At 37.5% G+C, this 25,868-nt stretch overlaps 1 protein-coding gene across 1 annotated transcript in view; it reads right to left on the reverse strand.

The window, feature by feature from the left end:
• The window catches only part of hcn2b (hyperpolarization activated cyclic nucleotide-gated potassium channel 2b), a gene marked incomplete at both ends in the record, with an annotated part of 56,696 nt that overhangs the window by 1,546 nt on the left and 29,282 nt on the right, over positions 1 to 25,868 (reverse strand). The window contains 3 exons of the mRNA XM_083888103.1: positions 4,094 to 4,258; positions 16,657 to 16,897; positions 17,371 to 17,517. Of these exons, the coding sequence (XP_083744229.1) occupies positions 4,094 to 4,258; positions 16,657 to 16,897; positions 17,371 to 17,517 (553 nt within the window). The remainder of the gene's footprint in view (positions 1 to 4,093; positions 4,259 to 16,656; positions 16,898 to 17,370; positions 17,518 to 25,868) is intronic.

Raw genomic sequence — 25,868 nt, forward strand, 5'->3', positions numbered from 1 at the left:
TGTGGCACCAAGCTGTGAATGATGGCTCGGAGATTTATGTGACTGTGACTCCTCAACCAGTGAGGAAAAACAAGAGGAGGAGACTTGCCCTTGAATGCAGATGATGACGTGTCATTGAATTGCAAGCGTACCGCTTCACCCTGAGGGAAACAGTGTGCACACCTACAGCCAAGAAGAGCTAAGGCCCTACGAGAAAATGCACTTTTGGGCAACTTTTTTTGAAGCGGCATGAAAAATTGTCGCAGGGAGAAACGTAGCGGGTAACCATTAGTAAGAAAACACATTGCTGCACTGTTACATCGCCACAGTGAAGCCCCACAGAGTTGAGATAAGGGAAGATAAGGCGGGTAAGAGTCTTCACAGCTGTCCTTACATGGTTTATTACTGACCAAAGTGCTTGTGTGTGTGTGTTTGTGTTGAGATTCAAACTCACTGCAGAGTCGGTGCTGTCAGGGCAAGAAAGACGAGATCTCGCATCTCTAACTGTTGTGTCTTAAAGCTGCTGAGAGTTGAATTTACGAGATCCTGCTCCCTGACATCGTAAACAAGAGGATGGAGGATGTAAACAGAGATGTCTTCTCGATATAGAGTCAGGAAAGAAAAAAACAAGTGGATTTTTTGCTTTGAAAGTCAACTCAATTTCTTGAACACCTTCTTATATCCTGTCCTTGCGTGACCTTCCACAAGACGGATGAAGTGACCACCCTCACTTATCTGGAGAGGCTGCACACTGATGATGATATCGATGCTAAAAGCCAGTCGCAGGGTCACTAGCTGTTGAACAATTGCTGCTGAGGAGAAAAGAATGTATTCCTGGGTTTAAATGGGTTTTTCCTCCAGTGAGAATGTGCGTCACCGACATTCACTGACATTACAATGACACTTTTGGCAGTGATCAACATTTTCTTTTCCTCGGTCGCATCAACTGAGAAATTGATTGAAAGAAAGACCGAAGTTTATGACACAAAATATGGTCACTGAGCTACAGGGTGGTGGTGTTCTTTGGTTCTGATACATCACAAATCCAGACCGAGTGAGGCAAATTCAATATTCTGAATACACCTGCTCATTTTTTAATGTGGGAGAGGCTTTAGAGACAAACTGGGACTCATAGGAGATGGAACTGTAGAGAAGACTGTGAGGGCAACTGAAGTAGTGTGATGTCTTCTGTCTTATGTCTGCTGCTGCACAAACTCTGGTGGCAGTAAACTTGATTCACTGAAGCAGCAGGTGGGAGCGACAGAGCTGGCAACAAAAGCAAGGCTATTATTCAGCCACAGTGATACCTACATAACAAAGAGGGAAGAAAAAAGTCATCAATTGGTTTTGTCCTTGTCTTTCTCACACAACCAGCTGCTTGTCCAACAGGAGACGGATGTGAGAAGGCTGTAACGGATCCAATCCAAGTGAATCTTCAGATAAGCATATTTAAAGCTCCCATAGAGCGGTCCTATCACACATATATGTGAGTTATGGAGGTCTACTTACATACATTAACTTGTTTTTATGGTCAAAAACCTCCTAATTGCTGTAAATGAGCCCATAGAAATCTCTCCTCACTGAAGCTCTCGTCAGCCGCGCTGTTACACACCAAAAAACAGCGTTAATTGGTACTTCCGGTCTGTGGGAGCTTTAACTATTTGGTAAACAAGAAAACGGAGTTTATTCGGGAGTCACACTAAAGATAATTTCACGTTTCTTTTGGATACTAATAATCAAATGGGGAAAAAACAAAATTCACAAAAAGACACTTTTTTGGGGGGCTTTTTTGTGGCGCTAATCAATTTCATGTGGTCCGCCAAACGATACTACCATATAATTAGTCAATTCTGTATGTTAGTTTTACATAAACAGATTCATTTTGCACCATAAATATATTTTTTTATCTTGAACTAAATATTGTTGCATATTAAAAAACAAACTTTATTTTGAAACTCCCTAATCCAATCAGAATGTATTTGTAAAGCACACAGCGGACCAAAGCGTTGTACAGAATTATAGATATAAATAAAATGATGGCATATTGTTATATAATTGAAGCTCATAATGGTGAACAGTTACTTTTTCCCTCAAAAAAGTTTTGTTCCACGCCCCCTCCCTACCAGATTTGACACTCAGTGGCCCCCCAGGTTGTTTGAGTTTGAGATCCCTGCTTTACAGGGTAGGTGGCATTGAATTAATGTAGAATTCTGATTTGTGATTATTATTATTGTTTTAAATTTCTGTTATTAATTGCTACAGATTATGTCAAAAGCTGCACATTTTAGATAGAAAAGACAAACATTAATAATCCAAGCTACAGTGGTTCTAAGGATGTGAAACTATTTTGACGTCGCATGCTCATAGACTCTTAATCTGATGTATTAAGGTTATGAAAATGCAGAAAGCTTTGTTCGATCAATGTCTGTCGGTCTGTCAGCACCAAGTTTTGTAAGGGAAGATGGTCGTAGAGGAATCTGGCTGCTATGGCAACAACTGTACGATGCCGGGCTTTAATAAACACGTGAAGTGTGGTCACGTGACAGGCGGGACGCGACATCAGCCGCACTGTTGACCTTGGGGGGGGGGGGGGGGGGGTACAGGATCGCAGAGAACATGTTTTGTTTACTCCTGAACAATGAGCTCCCAAGGCTCAGCTAAGAAACAGCAGCAGCAGCGTCTGAGATGCTCTATTCAAAGTGAGGACGTTCAGAACGGTGTCGCTGCTGAGTAATCGCTTTAAAAACATCACTGCATTCATTTATTGGAGAGATTATAGAAATATATATAATATACATATAATATAATATAATAAGGTCCGTCATATTTTTCACAAGTGTCACATTCAGATTAATATATTCTTTATTTTTGTGTCATGCACCAAAGTTATTAACTCCCATCGGCATAAGACAAATGTTAATGTTATTGGATTGTTTGCCGATATAATGTTTTCTGTCCTGAATCAAACTTTATTTATAAAGCACTTTTTATACAAAAATGTAGAACAAAGTGCTTTACGTAATTAAAAACAGAATCATAGAGTACTATTACACCTGTCAGTCTCCAGGGACGAAATCTGTGCACAGACAGATCTTTGGCTCTTATTGAAATTATATGAGACAAAAGAGTCCACGGAATAACTATTCTTCATAAGAGATGTACACTATATGTGACAAACAATGCTTCTAAAGTCCTGATCATCAAAAAGTAACTTGTTCTGAAAAGTAAAAGATAAATTGTTGATGGACTGCATCTCATTAGCCCCGGGGTGACCATGTGAAACATGAAATAATAATTTCCACAGTGGCACAAACCCTCAGGAGAGGAAATGTTCGATTTCAGTTACACAAACCTTTTGCGACGGATCATAATCTGTGATTCACAGCCCTGAGTACATTTTCACCCTCAGTTAATTTCCTCCACCCCTGCACATCATCCCTGTCAGCGTCGTCTATCCTCTCTGTCACAGCTGTCAGATATGGCACGGTGTTCTGACAAAGACGTGGTGTTAATGAATGAATATACTGTATGCTTCACTTTCTTCCTGTGAATGACACCAAACTTCATTTTCCAAGACTCCAAGGTCTGGAGAGATGGATTCAATCGTTTTAATTTCACATTTTGTTCTTAAAAACTGCAGTGCATAAGAAACTATGTAACATTATTTGTGTGCGCTTCCTGTCAAGCAATACTATCAGACCTGAGCGAAGGGGCGTTTGTGTTTATACTGCAGCAAGACAAGAAACATTTGTCACATAAAACTGCTGGATGACTCTGTTGTTTTTAGGAGTGCATGTGCCATTCTTTGTGTTTATCGTCATACTCCAACCTGTTTGCAGCCATCTTTTGTCTGCCTTGACAGCAGAGAATCACTTCCTGTCTCTGCTTTAAAGTGAAATGCAAAGACATTTGTGTAGAGCAGATAGGCTTAATCATCACCGTGTGAACTCATATGACTATGGTTAAAAGTTGTGGACTACAATTTTAAGGTACGATGAAGACTTTCAAAATAAAAAAGAGCTGCTCTCTTCAGCTTAAAAAACAGAACACAAAACCCATTAAACCAAAGTTTACATGATCAGTGCTCAAAAGTAAGTTTTCTGTGTATTCTTACCTATTCTGTCCAATCTGTCAATGGCGACCGTCTCAAAGGCCCTCCTCATCATGGGATACTCCTCCAGCACCTCGTTGAAATTGTCCACAGAAAGAGAGTAGAGGCGACAGTAGGTGTCCGCTCGCACGCTGGCCGTCCGTCTACCTCGGGTCAGCAGACAGATCTCTGGTGTGTGAGAAAGAAGCCACATGAGAGACGGCCACATCAACAAATAATTAACTGATTGACTTCATGTTGTAAAAGAGTGACAGAGCTTCTGTGAGTGAGATTTGTTAAGAGAGGAGCAATTGCAGCCCAACTGCAAACAGTGTTTCAAAATAAAATCAGATCAGAGTGGAGATGTTTCATGCAAACCCTTGCTGTGAGAAGTCAGGAACAGTATATCCTCCACAAGTGGCACAGCACTGACAACTGTGTGTAGGAAACACACTATATTTGGAGATGTGCAAGTAAGCTTCATTTCATTCAGACAATATATTTTTTGTCTGTGCCTTGTCTCAAAAAGTCATAGTTTAATAAGACGTCCAAAATTTGACAAAAAAGTCATAGTTTAATAAGACGTTCAAAATTTGACAATGAAGTCATAGGTTAGTATGTTGTCCAAAATTTGACAAATAAGTAAAAAAAAAAAACATTTACAAAAAAGTCATACTATACTACGTCGTCCAAAATTGGACTTCATTGGACGTAGAAATAAAAAGAAGAATTTTTACAAAAAAAATTTATATTTTAGAGGACAGTTTTTGTCAAATGTTGGACCAAACATTTTTTTTTTTTTAAATTGTGAAATTTTGGACAACATAGTATAGGATTACTTTTTTGTCAATTTTGGAGGCGTAATATATACTATGACGTTTTGTCACATTTTGGAAACATAGTATAGTATGACATTTTTGTCAAATTTTGGACCAAAAATGTTTTTTCAAAAAAATTGTCAAATGTTGGACGACATACTATAGTATGACTTTTGTGTCAAATTTTGGACGACATACTATACTATGACATTTTTTTTCAAGTTTTGGACGACGCAATATACTATGACTTTCTTGTCAAATTTTGGACAACGTTCTATAGTATGACTTTCATGTCAATTTTTGGACGACATACTATAGTATGACATTTTTGTCACATTTTGGATGACGTAATATACTATAACTTTCTTGTCAAATTTTTGAAGACATACTTTAGTATGACTTTCTTGTCCAAATTTTGGACGACATACTATACTCGGACATTTTTGTTAAATTTTGGACCAAAATATTTTTTCCAAAAAAGTGGTCAGGTTTTGGACGAAATAGTGTATTAAGACATTTTGGTCAAAACATAGTATAGTATGACGTTTTGGTCACATTTTGGAGTAAAAAAATGTTTTCAAAAAAATTGTCCAATTCTAGACGACATAGTATATAGTATGACGTTTTTGTCACATTTTGGACCCAAATTTTTATTTAAAAAAAACTGGTCAGATTTTGGACTACATAGTATAGTATGACATTTTTGTCAAATTTTGGATGACATACTATACTATGACTTTTTTGTCAAATTTTGGACGACATTCTTTTGTATGACTTTCTTGTCAAATTTTGGACGACATACTGTAATATGACTTTTTTTGTCAAATATTTGACAACATACTAGTCAACTTTTATGAGAGCTATACTAGGAAACAGATGTTTTGCCCAAGAAAGGGCTGGAACCAACAATCCCTGGCTTGGGAGGCCAGCCACTTATCCACTACACCAGGGGTCTGTAATCTGCGGCTCTAGAGCCACATGTGGCTCTTCAGCCTTTCTGCAGTGGCTCCTTGCTTTAGAGAACAAGGCGACAAATAATAGCCTTTTAATATGTTGTGCAATGCATCCAACGTCGAAGTAAAAACGCAATATTAAGTACACATGTGGATTTCCTGTCCATCTTTGGATCCACATGCCTTTTTCTCACTTATGAACAACACACAATCCGAATGTTTGCTTAATTTATTTCAAAGTGGGGTCATTTTAATTTCAACAATTTGTCACAAACAATGAAACATTGGAAGAACTTGGTCTACATCAATGTGTGTTTTATTTTTGCTCCACTTTATAAGAGGCTGGTTATAAACTGAACATTTTGTAGTTCTTAAAGTTCATAAATGAAAAGAACTATTGCTCTTGTATGTATTATATCTGCATAAAAAACCTTTATTCCTGTTATTATCTTCATTTTGTGGGTTGTTTTGCGGCTCCAAATGAATTTTATTTGGGTGAAGGGGTGACAAAAATGGCTCTTTTCATCCTAAAGGTTGCAGACCCCTGCACTACACCAATGGGGATTCTTGACAGTTTGACACATTGCTTTATAATCTGACATTCTGGACGACATACTATACTATGACGTTTTTGTCAAATTTCAGACCAAATTTTTTTTTTCATAAAACTGGTCAGATTTTGGACGACATAGTGTAGTATGACATTGAGGTCAACGACATAGTATAGTATGACGTTTTGGTCACATTTTGGACAACATACTATACTATGACTTTTTTGTCAAATTTTAGACAACATACTATACTATGACTTTTTTGTCAAATTTTGGACGACATACTATAATGTGACTTTTTTGTCAAATTCTTGACAACATACTATACAACTTTTATGAGAGATATAATAGAACACAGATGTTTTGCCAAGACGGGACTGGAACCAACAATCCCTTGCTTGGGAGGCCAGCGACTTATCCACTACACCAACGTGGATTCTTGACAGTTTGACACATTGTTTTATAATGTGACATTGTGGACGACATACTATACTATGACGTTTTTGTCAAATTTTGGACCCAAAATTTTATTTTTAAAAAGATGGTCAGATTTTGGACGACAGGTGTAGTATGACATTGAGGTGGACGACATAGTATAGTATGACGTTTTGGTCACATTTTGGGCTAAAGAAAATGTTTTTTGAAATTTGTCCGATTTTTGGATGACATAGTATAGTATGACATTTTTGTCAAATTTTGGACCAAAATATTATTTTCAAAAAAATGGTCAGGTTTTGGACTAAATAGTATAGTAAGACATTTTGACACAAGACATAGTATAGTATGACGTTTTGGTCACGTCTTGGATTAAAAAAATATTTTCCAAAAAATTGTCCAAATTGGCACGACATAGTATAGTATGACGTTTTTGTCAAATTTTGGACCCAAAATTTTATTTTAAAAAAATGGTCAGATTTTGGACGACATAGTGTAGTATGACATTGAGGTCGACGACATAATATAGTATGACGTTTTGGTGACATTTTGGGCTAAAAAAACATTTTTTTTGAAAGTTGTCCATTTTTGGACGACATAGTATAGTATGACGTTTTTGTCAAATTTTGGACAACATACTATACTATGACTTTCTTGTCAAATTTTGGACGACATACTGTAATATGACTTTTTTGTCAAATATTTGACAACAGACTAGTCAACTTTTATGAGAGATATACTAGGAAACAGATGTTTTGCCCAAGAGAGGACTGGAACCAACAAACCCCGGGCTTGGGAGGCCAGCGACTTATCTACTACACCAATGGGGATTCTTGACAGTTTGACACATTGCTTTATAATGTGACATTCTGGACGACATACTATACTATGACGTTTTTGTAAAATTTCGGACCAAATGTTTTTCTTCATAAAACTGGTCAGATTTTGGACGACATAGTGTAGTATGACATTGAGGTCAACGACATAGTGTAGTATGACGTTTTGGTCACATTTTGGGCTCAAAAAATGTTTTTTTGAAAATTGTCCGATTTTGGACGACATAGTATAGTGTGACGTTTTTGTCAGATTTTGGATGACATACTATACTATGATATTTTGTCAAATTTTGGACAACATACTATACTATGACTTTTTTGTCAAATTTTGGACAACATACTATACTATGACTTTCTTGTCAAATTTTGGACGACATACTATAATGTGACTTTTTTGTCAAATTCTTGACAACATACTATACAACTTTTATGAGAGATATAATAGAACACAGATGTTTTGCCCAAGACGGGACTGGAACCAACAATCCGTTGCTTGGGAGGACAGCGACTTATCCACTACACCATTGGGGATTCTTGACAGTTTGACACATTTTTTTATAATGTGACATTCTGGACGACATACTATACTATGACGTTTTTGTCAAATTTTGGACCCAAAATTTTATTTAAAAAAAATGGTCAGATTTTGGACGACAGGTGTGGTATGACATTGAGGTCGACGACATAGTATAGTATGACGTTTTGGTCACATTTTGGGCTAAAAAAAATGTTTTTTGAAATTTGTCCGATTTTGGATGACATAGTATAGTATGACATTTTTGTCAAATTTTGGACCAAAATATTATTTTCAAAAAATTGTCAGGTTTTGGACGAAATAGTATAGTAAGACATTTTGGTACAAGACATAGTATAGTATGACGTTTTGGTCACGTTTTGGATTAAAAAAATATTTTCCAAAAAATTGTCCAATTTTCGACGACATAGTATAATATGACATATTTGTCATATTTCGGACCAAAATATTTTTTTCAAAAAAATGGTCAGGTTTTGGACGAAATAGTGTAGTAAGACTTTTGGTCCAAGACATAGTATAGTATGATGTTTTGGTCACGTTTTGGATTAAAAAAATATTTTCAAAAAAATTGTCCAATTTTCGACGACATAGTATAGTTTGAGGTTTTTGTCAAATTTTGGACCCAAAATTTTATTTTAAAAAAATGGTCAGATTTTGGACGACATAGAGTAGTATGACATTGAGGTCGACGACATAATATAGTATGACGTTTTGGTCACATTTTGGGCAAAAAAAAAGTTTTTTTTGAAAGTTGTCCATTTTTGGACGACATAGTATAGTATGACGTTTTTGTCAAATTTTGGATGACATACTATACTATGATATTTTGTCAAATTTTAGACAACATACTATACTATGACTTTTTTGTCCAATTTTGGACGACATTCTTTTGTATGTCTTTCTTGTCAAATATTGGACGACATACTGTAATATGACTTTTTGTCAAATATTTGACAACATACTAGTCAACTTTTATGAGAGATATACTAGGAAACAGATGTTTTGCCCAAGAGAGGACCGGAACCAACAATCACTGGCTTGGTAGGCCAGCGACTTATCCACTACACCAATGGGGATTCTTGACAGTTTGACACATTGCTTTATAATCTGACATTCTGGACGACATACTATACTATGACATTTTTGTCAAATTTCGGACCAAATGTTTTTTTTCATAAAACTGGTCAGATTTTGGACGACATAGTGTAGTATGACGTTTTGGTCACAATTTTGGGCTCAAAAAGATGTTTTTTTGAAAATAGTCCGATTTTGGACGACATAGTATAGTATGACGTTTTTGTCAGATTTTGGATGACATACTATACTATGACTTTTTTGTCAAATTTTGGACAACATACTATACTATGACTTTCTTGTCAAATTTTGGACGACATACTATAATGTGACTTTTTTGTCAAATTCTTGACAGCATACTATACAACTTTTATGAGAGATATAATAGAACATAGATGTTTTGCCCAAGACGGGACTGGAACCAACAATCCCTTGTTTGGGAGGATAGCAACTTATCCACTACACCATTGGGGATTCTTGACAGTTTGACACATTGTTTTATAATGTGACATTGTGGACGACATACTATACTATGATGTTTTTGTCAAATTTTGGACCCAAAATTTTATTTAAAAAAGATGGTCAGATTTTGGACGACAGGTGTAGTATGACATTGAGGTCGACGACATAGTATAGTATGACGTTTTGGTCACATTTTCGGCTAAAAAAAATGTTTTTTTGAAATTTGTCCGATTTTGGATGACATAGTATAGTATGACATTTTTGTCAAATTTTGGACCAAAATATTTTTTTCAAAAAAATTGTCAGGTTTTGGACGAAATAGTATAGTAAGACATTTTGGTACAAGACATAGTATAGTATGACGTTTTGGTCACGTTTTGGATTAAAAAAATATTTTCCAAAAAATTGTCCAATTTTGGACCACATAGTATAATATGACACATTTGTCATATTTCCGACCAAAATATTTTTCTCAAAAAAATGGTCAGGTTTTGGACGAAATAGTGTAGTAAGACTTTTGGTCCAAGACATAGTATAGTATGATGTTTTGGTCACGTTTTGGATTAAAAAAATATTTTCAAAAAAATTGTCCAATTTTGGACGGCATAGTATAGTATGACGTTTTTGTCAAATTTTGGACCCAAAATTTTATTTCAAAAAAATTGTCAGATTTTGGACGACATAGTGTAGTATGACATGAGGTCAACGACATAGTATAGTATGACGTTTTGGTCACAATTTGGGCTCAAAAATATTTTTTTTGAAAATTGTCCGATTTTGGACGACAGTATAGTATGACGTTTTTGTCAGATTTTGGACAACATACTATACTATGACTTTCTTGTCAAATTTTGGACGACATACTATAATGGGAATTTTTTGTCGAAATTCTTGACAACATACTATACAACTTTTATGAGAGATATAATAGAACATAGATGTTTTGCCCAAGACAGGACTGAAACCAACAATCCCTTGCTTGGGAGGCCAGCGTCTATCCACTACACCAACAGGGATTCTTGACAGTTTGACACATTGTTTTATAATGTGACATTCTGGACGACATACTATACTATGACGTTTTTGTCAAATTTTGGACCCAAAATTTTATTTAAAAAAAATGGTCAGATTTTGGACGACAGGTGTAGTATGACATTGAGGTTGACGACATAGTATAGTATGACGTTTTGGTCACATTTTGGGCTAAAGAAAATGTTTTTTGAAATTTGTCCGATTTTGGATGACATAGTATAGTATGACATTTTTGTCAAATTTTGGACCAAAATATTTTTTTCAAAAAAATGGTCAGGTTTTGGACGAAATAGTATAGTAAGACATGTTGGTACAAGACATAGTATAGTATCGGACCAAAATATTTTTTTCAAAAAAATGGTCAGGTTTTGGACGAACTAGTCTAGTAAGACTTTTGGTCCAAAACATAGTATAGTATGATGTTTTGGTCACGTTTTGGATTAAAAAAATATTTTCAAATTTTTTTTCCAATTTTGGACGACATAGTATAGTATGACGTTTTTGTCAAATTTTGGACCCAAAATTTTATTTCAAAAAAATTGTCAGATTTTGGACGACATAGTGTAGTATGACATTGAGGTCAACGACATGTATAGTATGACGTTTTGGTCACAATTTGGGCTCAAAAAATGTTTTTTTGAAAATTGTCCGATTTTGGACGACATAGTATAGTATGACGTTTTTGTCAAATTTTGGACCCAAAATTTTATTTAAAAAAAATGGTCAGATTTTGGACGACATAGTGTAGTATGACATTGAGGTCAACGACATAGTATAGTATGACGTTTTGGTCACATTTTGGGCTAAAAAAATGTTTTTTTGAAAATTGTCCGATTTTGGACGATATAGTATAGTATGACATTTTTGTCAAATTTTGGACCAAAATATTTTTCTTTTAAAAATGGTCAGGTTTTGGACGAAATAGTGTAGTAAGATATATTGGTCGAATATTATAGTATTACTTTTTGGTTACATTTTGGGCTCAAAAAATGTTTTTTTGAAAATTGTCCGATTTTGGACGACATAGTATAGTATGACGTTTTTGTCAGATTTTGGACAACATACTATACTATGACTTTCTTGTCAAATTTTGGACGACATACTATAATGGGACTTTTTTGTCAAATTCTTGACAACATACTATACAACTTTTATGAGAGATATAATAGAACACAGATGTTTTGCCCAAGACAGGACTGGAACCAACAATCCCTTGCTTGGGAGGACAGCGTCTATCCACTACACCAACGGGGATTCTTGACAGTTTGACACATTGTTTTATAATGTGACATTCTGGACGACATACTATACTATGACGTTTTTGTCAAATTTTGGACCCAAAATTTTATTTTAAAAAAATGGTCAGATTTTGGACGACAGGTGTAGTATGACATTGAGGTTGACGACATAGTATAGTATGACGTTTTGGTCACATTTTGGGCTAAAGAAAATGTTTTTTGAAATTTGTCCGATTTTGGATGACATAGTATAGTATGACATTTTTGTCAAATTTTGGACCAAAATATTTTTCTTTTAAAAATGGTCAGGTTTTGGACGAAATAGTGTAGTAAGATATATTGGTCGAATATTATAGTATTACTTTTTGGTTACATTTTGGGCTCAAAAAATGTTTTTTTGAAAATTGTCCGATTTTGGACGACATAGTATAGTATGACGTTTTTGTCAGATTTTGGACAACATACTATACTATGACTTTCTTGTCAAATTTTGGACGACATACTATAATGGGACTTTTTTGTCAAATTCTTGACAACATACTATACAACTTTTATGAGAGATATAATAGAACACAGATGTTTTGCCCAAGACAGGACTGGAACCAACAATCCCTTGCTTGGGAGGACAGCGTCTATCCACTACACCAACGGGGATTCTTGACAGTTTGACACATTGTTTTATAATGTGACATTCTGGACGACATACTATACTATGACGTTTTTGTCAAATTTTGGACCCAAAATTTTATTTTAAAAAAATGGTCAGATTTTGGACGACAGGTGTAGTATGACATTGAGGTTGACGACATAGTATAGTATGACGTTTTGGTCACATTTTGGGCTAAAAAAATGTTTTTTGAAATTTGTCCGATTTTGGATGACATAGTATAGTATGACATTTTTGTCAAATTTTGGACCAAAATATTTTTTTCAAAAAAATGGTCAGATTTTGGACGACATAGTGTAGTATGACATTGATGTCGAAAACATAGTATAGTATGACATTTTTATATTACAGTATCACATTTTGGACCAAGACATTTTTTTCAAAAAAATATAAAATTTTCCACAACATAGTACGGTATGACATTTTTATCAAATTTTGGACGACATAATATTGTATGATCAAAACCATTTTTTTCCAAAATGTTTCTAATTTTGCATGACAGTATAGTATGACGCTTTTGTCAAATTTTGCATTATGATGTTTTTTTTGTTTGTTTGTTTTTGACAGGTCCCAGCGCTCTTGAGGTGGATTTAAAACAATGAGAAATGACATCTAGCAGCTTTTGCATACATCCAAGATGGCTGCTGCTGAAGAGCAGCTGTCTGTTCCTTCGATTTTAAGAGACTTGCTGTATGGAGATCTCCCAAAAGTCACCGTTACTAGACAGCCATTGCTATTTGAAAACTACAACAAGCACGTTTATTGTTCTGTCACTCAGAATTGTCACCTGGATCCTTGCTTCGACTGGTTGTCGGCATTTTGATCTATGTCCGTTGGTCACACCTCTTGGAAGTGAGAGGTCATTCCACACTTTCCTAGTCTCATACTCTATCTCCAATGCGTTTGAGAAGCAGTCTGACGTTTGCACTGACCTTGCTATAAACCGAACATCACGTTCAGTTAAAACGTGACCTCGTTTTCCATCCATCTATGGTATATCAATGATTAATAGGTCACACAGATAGACGTCACTTTGTTTGTTGTACATTAATGAATTGGCTGCTCATGGTCAACTGCTGTACTGGAAGTAAAAAGCTGTAGTGCACACAGTACAATCTGTCTATTGATGAACAAATTCATTAATTAATTAATTTCATATAATCTAACATGTCAGAGACAGCATCACTGATAGAAAAACTCTAGTTTTGTAAGAGCTAAAGACATCCTTTCATAAAGTGTCTCTTGGGTTGTCCTGGTTATACATAACACAATCGTTTGCATATTTCTGGCATCATAACTGTGAAATTCCTAAATGCTGGGAATTGATAATAATCTGAATGAAACCACTGGGGCAGCATTAGAACGCTGATCAGAGCCATTTGTAGCTTGGAATAGGGCAACTGTCACTCTCACATATCATGAAAAATACATTTCAGCATCTATTTGAATATTCTGAGCACTACTCGGGGGGGGGGGAAACATGACTGCGTTAACCTTTTGCTTGATCCTGGGATGGCACTGTTTAATATATAATATCCAAAATCTTTAGAGGTTTATTGCATGCCCCGTTCACAGGAGTTTCCTCATGATGAGAAAAAGACAACTCCATCAGTCAAAACAGCTGCGGTACATCCTCTGCGGCTTCAAACAAGCTTTGACAAGTCAGAAAAAAACAAATCCTGATGACGTCATCGGGCTTCACTGTATCCTGTAGGTAAGGGTTGAGCATCTGCTGCCCACCAGGGTCTAATAATTAGACATTTACTGTTATGAAAATCAATTGCATCTTGAGTTAGACTCTACTTAAAGATGCCATTGAGATTCATAATTGGAAATAACGACCATAGAGGTGTTCTTTCAGGTTAAATTACAGTTCAACCAAAATCTCAGCATATTACATCCTGTGCTCCTTTAAATTGGATGATTATTTTCCTATGGGGTGCCTGGATGAACGGGGATTTTCACATCACATTACTCATGAGTTGTTTATGTTTATGACTATCATATTAGAGACAAAGGAGAAAAGAATTTTCCACCATTTCCGTTGATTTCGCAAAACACTCTCTCAAGTGAATCTTTGCTCAAGGACGAGTATTTCAGTTCGACAGTGAAATAGTGCTGGGTCATACAGTCATACAGCAAGGTCAAACTCACTAAATACAGATGACAATGTGATGTATGCTGCAAAGCAGGATGTTGGTTCTCTATGTGGCAAAACCAGAACCAATGCAGGCATTAGAGACCTGTTCAGGCTTGGACAGAGGCGAAGTTTATTCATCTTCTACCATTTTATCCTTAGGCAGGGGTACACCCTGGACAGTGTGCCAGTCCATTGCAGGGCCACGCAGACAAACAACCATTCACTCTTACACTCAAGGTCAATTTAGAGTGTCCAATTTAACTAATCCCCCTATCGCATGTTTTTGGACTGTGGGAGGAAACCGGAGAAAACCCACTCACAGCACCCTTGCCTTTGCAGCAAGAAGACGCGATTAGTGACCCCAGTCGGACAAGGGTCTTTCTGCATGGAGTTTGCATGCTCTCCCCGTTTGTGTGGGGGGGTTTCTCAGGGTTCTCTGATTTCCTACCACAGTCAAAAAAAATGCAGATTGGGGGATTAGGACAATTGGACACTCTAAATTGACCTTGAGTGTAAGAGTGGATGGTTGTTTGTCTCTATGTGGCCCTGTGATGGACTGACAACCTATCCAGAGTGTGCTCTGCCTTTTTCCTAATGAAAGATGGGATTGGCACCAGTGCCCCCGATGACCCTCATAAATGGATGGAACCTCAACTGATTGCAAAGGCTTTAACAGTTTGGGCAAATTACAACAGGAGTCACTACAAACCTAAGCGGACTACAAAGTACTTTGATGGCTGTGGCAGGAGAAACGGGTGCATTGTTCTGCCAGACAGTGATTTTGAATGGTCAAAAGGCTAAACTGCAGACACTGATGCATTCACTGTCCTGGAAAAAAAAACAGGAGAGAGAATGCTCTGTCATTTTCTAAATGCAGTAACACAATAACAAAGTCGGACCAGACAACTTTTGAGAAATGTGCGCAGAAATGTGGAACGACACAACGGGGACATTGACCCGAGAAATAAAAGGATGGGAGTTAATGCTCGCTGAAGAACTTGAGTCAAGTCCAAATCGAAAACCACTAATGTAAAAACTGTTAAGTCAGATAAAAACTAATCATGTCTGGCCTGACATCACTATTCCTGCTATTTACTAATTTAGAGATTTAACCACAAATACACAGAGGGTAAAACATACTTTCCCCTTTAGTCCAAGTGCACTGCGGTGTTTGGTTTGTGTATAGACAGAGAGAGAGAGACCTATAATTCGCTCCCTGGTGGCAGGGACAGCTTCCAACAATCTGTGCTTGACATTAGCAGTGGCCCCGGCTTCACTGTTCTGCTGTGCTAATTAGCTGTTATTAATTGGATGTGTGTGTGTGTGTGTATGTGTGATGTGTGTGTCGTGCAGCACTCCAGCAGCTCCCTGGGCTGCTGGCACATCAGCACTGCTGCCAGTGAACGATGGTCAGCTGCAGGGTATCGGATGTTAAAAATGCACAAGAATTCAGTGTGTGTGTGTGTCTGTGTGTGTGTGTGTGTGTGTGTGCGTGTGTGTGTGTGCAGCCTGGGAAAGTGGGACATAAGTGGCTTCGAGGCAAAACCTGTATATGACCAAGTAAGAGTAACGTGTCAGGTGCTGTTAGTTTTTACTTATTGCTTAGTTTGAAATAAAATAAATTGGTTTTCATTACCTTAAGGTAATCATCAGATGTTTTTTTTTTTTCATGCATTTTATGCACACTATAATATATTTTTTAAGGAGTCCTGCATTTATTAGAATTTGCAGTCTCACCATAAGATACCACTATTTTTGTTCACAGTGGACCTTCAAGGGATCCTACCAGGGATTATTTGAATAAAACTTGACTGGTAATAGATAAAACAGCACAGGGAACACAAACCTCCAAAGTAGGAGCCGTCCAACAGCTTCATCCCCATGTTCCCTTTGGTCAGCACGCTGACCACCCCGTGCTGGATAAAGTACATCTTCTTGCCGATGGTGCCCTCTCTGATGATGTAGTCTTTGGGCTGAAAGACTTCAAATCTCAATTTGGTGAGCATGGCCGTCACAAAGTTGGGATCGGCGTTGGCGAACAGCGGCATGGACGCGACCAGCTTACGGCAGTTGAAGTTGATGATTTCCTGAAAGCGGGGTTTTGGTCAGGTTGAGGTTTTTAAGATTAAGAAGGAGAAGAATGGAATTAGTCAATACAAGGTATATTTCCGGGGGAAAAAGGGACCATTTTATCATTACCTTGTGGACACAGCTTGTGGATGCAGTTTTTCTTTCTCAAATTTCTCTTACATTAAGTGCACTCTGAGCTGCACTTAAGGAAAAGACTGTCTCATGCAGACAATTACTTTAAAATGAATGCAAACTTAGGACAAGGGGGACTATGAAGTCCACTCCATGAGGCAATTCCTTTCAAACAATCACATACTTTTGTTCAAAAACTGAATTATTTTTCAAGACTTCAGAGAATTCCTTGCAAATCAATGGGGAAAAAGCTTGGTTGAACATTTTGTGGAGTTTGTGTGAATTTATTCCACTCCACTTACTCGGAGGAAAGTTATGCAAGTGTAAGTGACTGAACACATCAAAGCAGCTGTCCTACCTCGCGCAGAGGCTCATTAAGCTCCTCCAGGATGCTCTCTTCATCAAACATCTTGCCCTGGTATCTGTGCTCGTAGTAGTCATGGATTTTCTGTCGGAAGTCAGCTGGTAGTTTGTGGAAAGACATGTACTGCTCCACTTGTTTGTACTAAAAGATGGAAAGAAGAACACAAAAAGAGAGAGCGGCATAGTTAGCGTAGAAGAGGGGAAAAAAGCACAGAGTAGGATTTAGCAACTCCTTTGTTGCAACAAGAAAGAAAACTTTATCAAAGACCCCATTTCAGACCTCTTATTAACATTTGTCCTCAGTGAATCAATCATTGTCAGATGGAATGACATTCTGAGGTGGTTTGTGGACGCATGTGGCCACACTTTGGATGGATAATAAAAGACCATCTTAACTTACATCCTCTGATCCACAGCAGTTTGAGGTTCCTTCCACTATTCAGTGCCCAGACGTTAATTTCCTTGCTCCACAACAATGTCAACACTGATTGCCACGAGATTTCTTTTTTTTCAAATGGTTAAAACTGATTTTATGTCACAGCAGAATAGAACTCAAGCTCCTCGAGTCTCTTTTTACGCTCTCAAACACACACACATGTGAGACACTGACCGAAAACTGACCGAGGACACATCTGTACAGTCAGACTTGTTAAAAACATAATTTTGTTCTTGCAAACAGCCATGTGTCCTTGAATAAAAGGTGGCAACGCCATATCCGATCAAATAGCACCTAACATATGAGGATTGCATCTCAAAGTGCTTCGCAATGAAAGGAAGATAAAATGTAAAAAGCAAATACAACAATAAAACACAATGCAGGGTGGAATAAAATAGGAAAAGGCTTGAGTCAAGAGGTTAAAAAAACCTGTTTTATGTTAAATAAATAATCTAAAAATGCAAATAAAACACAACACAGGGTGGAACAAAAACGAGGTAGTTTCTTTAAAAAAATATCTAGTGAGCTGGCCTCCCTGATATGTGAGGACAGTGTGTTCCAAAGTGCGTAAGTAACAAAGGCAGCATCACCAATTTTATTTCGACTGTTGTGGTGAACCTCCAATAAACCATTAGCGGAAGATCGTAGTGTTTTTTGCGCTACATAACTAACAAGGAAGTTGGCAATGCAGCTTGGTCAAGGAGGAAGAGGAGGAGCTTAAAAGAGGAGCTTAAGGTCAACTCTAAATGCTTTTATATAAACAACATAACTTGGTTACTCCTACAGCATCATGCTCGTACAGTTCTTTCAGCAAACGTGAAAGAACCTCTGACCCCTTTAAGTGCAGTGAAGCTGTTAAGGAAACATGAGAGTGTTGCAAAATCTCCTGAGGATTCATCAACGTTCTGCTGTGTTTACAAAGGAAAAAAAAAATGCTTCTGTTATATTTTAAACCACAGCGAGTCTCTATCTGCCTCTCTCTTACATGTGGAGGTATGTGACTCCTCTCCTCCATGATCGCTAAAATCACATGAAGAAAAAAAGGAGGATGGGTAAATAATTAAATAAAGCCAGTCATGGGCATTTACGTACTCCAGTTGCTATTCTGAGAAAGGGAGATGTTTGTTATTTATGTTGGCATTGATAAATAAGTAACCATGAAGCTACAAGTACAGAGCTGAGAGTCGATGTCGGCTGCAGCTCAAGTGATTCACACCATCGCGTACACTATACTATATGTATACTCATCACGGATCAACATGCATCTGCGTCAAGTGCAGCCTGAAGGTTCTGCTTTCTCACCTCGTTTCTCACCACCGAGGATGCTCATAACACATCTCATGCCTGGTTTTGGGTTAGCCTCTAAACGAGGTTAGATGAGCTCTTAGTATCAAAAAACTAGGTGAAAAAATGGCACCGTGTGTTTGTGTTTGCATGCTAAGCAATATGAGTCAACCCTGCTGTGGAATAAAGTGAAATTTGAACGAAAGGTTGGATTTCAATTCACAGGCAAAGGCAGAACCTGACGATTTGAAGCTCCGTCTCAAATCTTACACGGAGACTTCAAATATTATGTTTGGGGTGGCAGGTATACATTATGCATTTTTAAACAGACATGAATAATAAATGGTTTAAACCTGCACCGTGTCAGTGACTGACAGCGAAAAGGAAATTGCACCATGTCAAGCAAAGTCATCATCGCTTACAGCCTAACTGCAGGGTTTTGGACTTGTAATCGCGGAGAAGGTTTAACTTCAACTCAGAACTTAATTATTTAAAATTATTGATTTAATATGTTAGTTTACTTAACTTAGTCTAACTTAAGCACAAAGGGTTTAACACGATTAGATAATCTAGGGTTAACACATGCTGATTACATTTCAATTTGCAGTTAGATTTTCTTGAAAACAAAATAATGATGTTTTCGTCTCGCTCGCTGTCCGTGGTCCTGAATCTGCCTCTCCAATCATTAACTGAGTTCGCATAAAAACATCAAATCGAGGCTCTGCCTTCGACTATCACATTAATAACACATTAAGTGTTTTTTTTATTTAGAAACATCAATTTTCTCAAATGACCAAAGATATCCATCATCCATCCTGCTTATCCTGTGAGGTTCACAGTGGAAGCTGTGGAAGTCGAGACTTGCTGGAAAGAAAAATGTCTCCTCTTTTGGACCTCGCTCAACATTCAAGGAAACCTGATGCTTTAATCATCTAAAGTGCTGATGGGGAGTTCATCTTTTGACCAGAGAGATCACAATTTATGACGATGCACCGCGTACACACACAGGAGCAGCAGAGGAGTTCGACAATGACCTTGCTTGAAACAATTGAAAGTGAGCGCGGCGTGTAGAGGAATTACATTTTGTCACACACTCAGGTGACATAATGGGTGAGAGAGGGAAATGGAGGCTTGACCCTATAATGGATTGACTCACACAGCAAATCACAATAGCCTTAATACAACACATGCTGGCTGTCATTGTAGGATTATTCATTTAGTTTCTATTCAGGTGGTTTTTCTGTCTATAGAAGGTGGTGAGTGAGAACATTATGGGTTTTATGTAAAACAATTAACAAAAAAAGGTGACATTTGTACATTTTAGGCTTAAAGGCAAAGTATTATGTGTTAATCCAGATATTTCCTGGTTGTGCATAAGTATGTACCAAGTGACTGAGTAAAAAGACGATAAATATGTAAATGGCTCATGGTCCAGAGACCTGTCCACATTATTCAATGACAATTGGTTTAATAATGAATATTTGAAAATCTATCCATCGATCCATCTCCTACCGCTTTATCCTCCACATGAAGGTTGTGGGGGTCGCTGGTGCCAATCCCAGTTGATGTTTTGGGGCGAAAGGCGGTGTACACCCTGGACAGGTCATATTTAAAATGATCAAAACAATAAATACATAAAATCTATGGTTTTGAAATGAGTATAACTTAAGAAAAACACTAAAGAAGTGGTTGATACGTTTGTCTAGAAGAAGAAGAAGAAGAGGATTTGTTCAGTGTGCTGTTTAGGTGAGCGTTACTCTGATTTATTGCCCTTTTGTTTTTACTAGGAATTGTTGAAGACTTACTTCTATCACATTAGAGCAGAATTAGATTTTTGTAATTATGGAGCTTGCACAAAAAAAGTCCTCTGTTTCCAAATGAAACATGTCATTCAGCTTGTTAAGATATACTGTCAACACGTTGCAGTTGTAATCACATGTGGAAACGACCATCATCATAAATCTACTATTGAATACACTACACTCACACTGGACATCCTGCAGAAATAGATCCTCTACACACACATATACAACGGTCCAGCATGACCTTATACAGCACGTGACACAACATGCTAATCAGACTCGATCACTTACTTTAATTGACCACGTAATGAAATTACATCGGCAAAAACAATTGACTGCATCATTTTCCTTTCTTGCATGAGCCAATTTTAATCTCAGTCTCGTTCGCGCTTAATCAATTGCCTCAGGTCATGGTTCACTCAGCACAAACAGCCATGGCAGCACTGAATGATAACCATCATTTCAGATTTCTATCACATCTTTAAAGTACATACATGAATCATACACCAATGTGTATATTCCTTGTACATTACAGAGACATATGTATCGAGGATATTTTAAAATATGAGGATATTTGAACCACACCATTAAAGACCTCTCGCTTATGTAAGAAAACAACCCCCCACCATTCAACTGTGTGTGAGTAACAATGAAGATGCAGCTGACTTCCACAGTATCCTGCTCATTCAATCAGGGATAAACTGGGAGGATCCTATTAAGTGTTTCCTGCCTCAGGGTTCAGCGTGTGACAGTCTCAATTAAACTTGAATGACATCTCTCTCTTACACTCTTTCTCTCTCTCTCTCTCTCTGGCGCTCTCGTTCTCTGTTAAAGGAGTTTTTGACTCCCTTATTTCTTACGGCAGTAGACTTAGATTAGTGGCCGTGTCACTCAAGGTTAGTGGAGTGCGAGTGAGTCAGGAAATGGTCTCTTCTCTCAAAATGTAAATTACAATAAGACGATAATCCGCAGACTCTGAGTTACACAGTTGTTGTGCATAAAAGTAGTTTTTTTGGCCATAAATAATAACACGCAAATGCACCTAAAAAACATTTATTGTTTGAGAATCAACACGAGCTATGTTGAAATTCATTCCGATTATGTCACACAATGTATTTTCTGTTATTATTACTGGCTTTAGCTGAGTGATTATTATTCTTTCAAAGTTCAAGGTGCATTATGTAATACATCTAAAGCAACTGGCCATAAAATCCTCCTAATATGTCACAGAGACTCAGGAATAATGTTCATATAACAAACTGAACTCACCAACAACAACAGTACAGACAAAATATTTGCATGAAAAAAAAATCTTTTGCAGACTGCAAATCATATTTATGTTTTGAAATCATGTTTTGGCATGTGGCGCCACCTACCACCGTCTACCAATCATTGCAGTCAGTAGAGTCTCAGCTGCCGAGCAACCACGGGTTGCCAGTTACGTCAGAAAAAGAAACCTAAAAGACCTCGGCATTTTGAATTTGAATGCAGTAACCGTTTTTGGCCACATTCTTACATATGGCACCTTTAAATATCATATTGTTGCACTGTAATGCAAAGTGAAACCCAGTTAAACTGCAGCCTTTGTGATTTGCAAATTGCATTTCGTCAAAGTGGATTTTTTTTTCTCAGCCCTGCGTTGTATACTCATGAACCACCTCAGCACATTGAACTAATTCCATTTATTTTAGTTTTAAAAAGTTTTAAAATCTGTTATGTGGATGTATTTATATCCCAAGGTCCGTCTTCATAGATGGCTGCATTTGTATGAAACTAACAAATTTGCTAAACTTACAAAATCTGTTCCCTTTCAGCCAGTGGACTTTAGTGAACAGAGAGGTTTTTTAATAGGACATAAAGCCCGGAGTTTGTGGCTTGTGCGCATGATGCATCGCTGTCACTGTAAGCTGCTACAGAGGGAAGAGCGAGATTGAATTGGCCCTCCTATTAATGGGCTGTGTCAGGATGTGACAAGTTACAGTAGCTGTGTGTGTGTGCGCGCGTGTGCATGTCCTTTTCAGTGAATAAGTTGACATCGACAGCAGCGGAAGCTTTGGTTCTCTGACTGAAGAGCAGAGGCGGGGAAATAAACACGCGCAAACAAAGACGCACTCACACATTCACGGCAAAACGTGTGCTCACGTGTGTGTGTGTGTGTGTGTGTTTATGTGTGTTTTATGTCCCACATTAAATATTGCACGAGTCCTAGTACAGCAGAGACGACAAAAGTTCACGTTTATCTATACACAGCTTCTAATGCACCGATTACATAAATCCAGTCAAATAAAAAGTCATCATCACATATTTATATAACCATTACAAATACAAAAAGTCTAGCAGGGATACGGTTAAAGAAAGAGAAGTGTTCATATAATGGTGCTCAACTTTGTAATTCAAGGTCAGTTTACTCAGGGGAAATGCTGTTGTGTAACACGCGCACACACACACACACACACACACACACACACACACACACACACACACACACACACACACACACACACACACATTATTGTCTTGGCCTTGGATAATTTTCAATAGAGCCAAAATTATAAACTCAGGGCATGGAAGAATAAAAGTGTGTGCATTTGGCAGCAGAGACGGTCGATTATAATTCAAATACAGCATCAACTCATAAGAATTGGTATTATTATTATTATTTATTATTATTATTATTATTATTAGAATTGCATTGTTTGGGTAATTGGCCGTAAAGACTAAAGGTCTTGGCCCCTAATTCAAAAGTGATTTTCTACATCTCTTACATGCCCCTAAACTAAAACAAATAAATATATGGATAGATTTAAAATTTATGTATTTATTATAAGATAATAACATATAAACTGGGTCAATGTTTTCCTATTTACTACACTTCTACATACATATAGTACATGAATAATCTCCACTTCATATTCGGGCTGGACAATAATTCAATAATAATATAAACTGCAATAGATAGATAGTAGATATAATGTTTATCATATAATGTTTGTATTACTGTACTCTTTCAGGTAAAGCACATGCAGTCACTTTGAATTTTCTACCTTAGATGAGTGAAAAGTTTTAACTTTCACTCCAGAGCAAAAATCTGTCTTTAATCATCTGACATTGTAACGGTAAATTCAATTTCTTTGTCTCAGAGCGACAGCTGCCCAACACCCCTTTCCTAACACAAGATACCAGGTCCTTTTGTGTATTCCAATTAGGACATCTAAATACAACATCCTGCAGGGGAGTCGACTCCGATACCTGCCGTAGAAAAAAGAGGTGTGAAAACACGACCTGGATCGGCAGACCCCTTCCCAGACAAAGAGATCTAAAAGGTAAGTTCACCAGGTATAAATGTTGAGGGCTCGCCATATTCTGGGTCTGTCTCCAGCCACGAACACTCATGTGCAGATTGAACTTTACTTTGCAAAGAAAATAAAACTGTGTTGGCCGGCAGAAGTCTCTATTTCATTCCTCACCAGCAGTAGAGTATTTACATTTATTACGATAATGGGGAATTTAGACTCATTCGAAAATGTTTATATCATGATAAACTTCTCTGACGTGTCGCCCGACACTAATTCAAATTTATTTCAGCTGAAATTGCTTTTTTTTTTATACCCCGGAATGAGCAGTCCCTCGAGTTGCTGTTTGATGTGTCAAGGCTCAGTAAATCAGCGCTCATCAGTGAAGGCTCAGGGGTCACGTCTCGCTTTCCTAACGTCCATCTAACACACACACACTGCCCCCGATTGCTCTTGAGGGGAAAAGACACGACAGTTACATAACGGCTAATGTGTGGTGTCCGCAGGCAGATAGTGTGTGTGTGTATATATATATATATATATATATATATATATATATATATATAACGCATATACATACAGTTTAACACACCAAATGATGGTGAGCTCAGGGCTCTGTGTGGGTCATACCATCACCCCCAGGGCTCCTTGTATTTCTTTAAACTGTAAGATAGTCACTTAATGACTGTGGCTGTATGTTTGAGGTCGTTGTCCTGCCGCAGAATAAATTTGGGGCCAATCAGACGCCTCCCTGATGACACCGCATGATGAATAACTATCTGCTTGTATTTCTCAGGATTATGGACAACATTAATCTCGACCGAATCCCTCCAAACACCATTTGCAGAAATGCAGCTCCACAAGGAAGCTCCACTAGGCTTCACTGACTCCAGCAGGCTTCTGCTACAGCCAAATATTTCAAATTTGGGCTCATCAGTCCCGTGCACCTGATACCATTTTTGTGCACATTTGAGTCACTTGGCCTTGTTTCCACTGACCATGTTAAAGGCTTTTTGGCTGCAATTCTTCCATGAAGACAGCTTTGACAGTAGATGGGGGAACCTGAGTTCCATAAGGTTTCTGCGAGTTCTGAGTTGATTGCACTGCTGGACATCTTCACATCATCTGCCACACTAAGTTTTCTTGGCCGACCACTGTGTCTTTGCTCCTCGACTTTGCCCATTGTGTTTTTTAGTGCTTGGATCTTAAAAAAACCCATGTCTCTTTTTAAATCAATAGATCTCTTTTTAAATAGACCTTGCTGATGTAGTTTAACTACCCTGTGTCTTGTTTTTGTACGTGGCGTGTGACCGAGCTCACCTCTGTAATCTCACTGTTCCCCCCACTCAGTTTTAAGCCTCATACACAGCTTTTTCGGTTTCAGTTAATGACTGTGTTTCAACCTACAGCATGCAAATGATGATCATTAGCACTTGTTTGGTATAAGTGTTTAATGATATACTTGACTAAAGGCCTACATAATTCCTGACTGTGTGCAAGTGTACCGATAAGAACTGATGCTGGTTTGACAGCAAACGGTGGTCACGCAACACATTGATTTGATTTAGGTTTTTCTTCTCTTCGCTGACTTTGTGAATAGATAGAATTAAACCATTTGTATGTATATTTGCTAAAGCATTCTTACTTTATTTCACACATAACACAGTAGATGGAGGAG

Source organism: Microchirus variegatus, assembly GCF_963457635.1.
Source record: "Microchirus variegatus genome assembly, chromosome: 4".
In the NCBI taxonomy this organism is placed as follows: Eukaryota; Metazoa; Chordata; class Actinopteri; order Pleuronectiformes; family Soleidae; genus Microchirus; species Microchirus variegatus.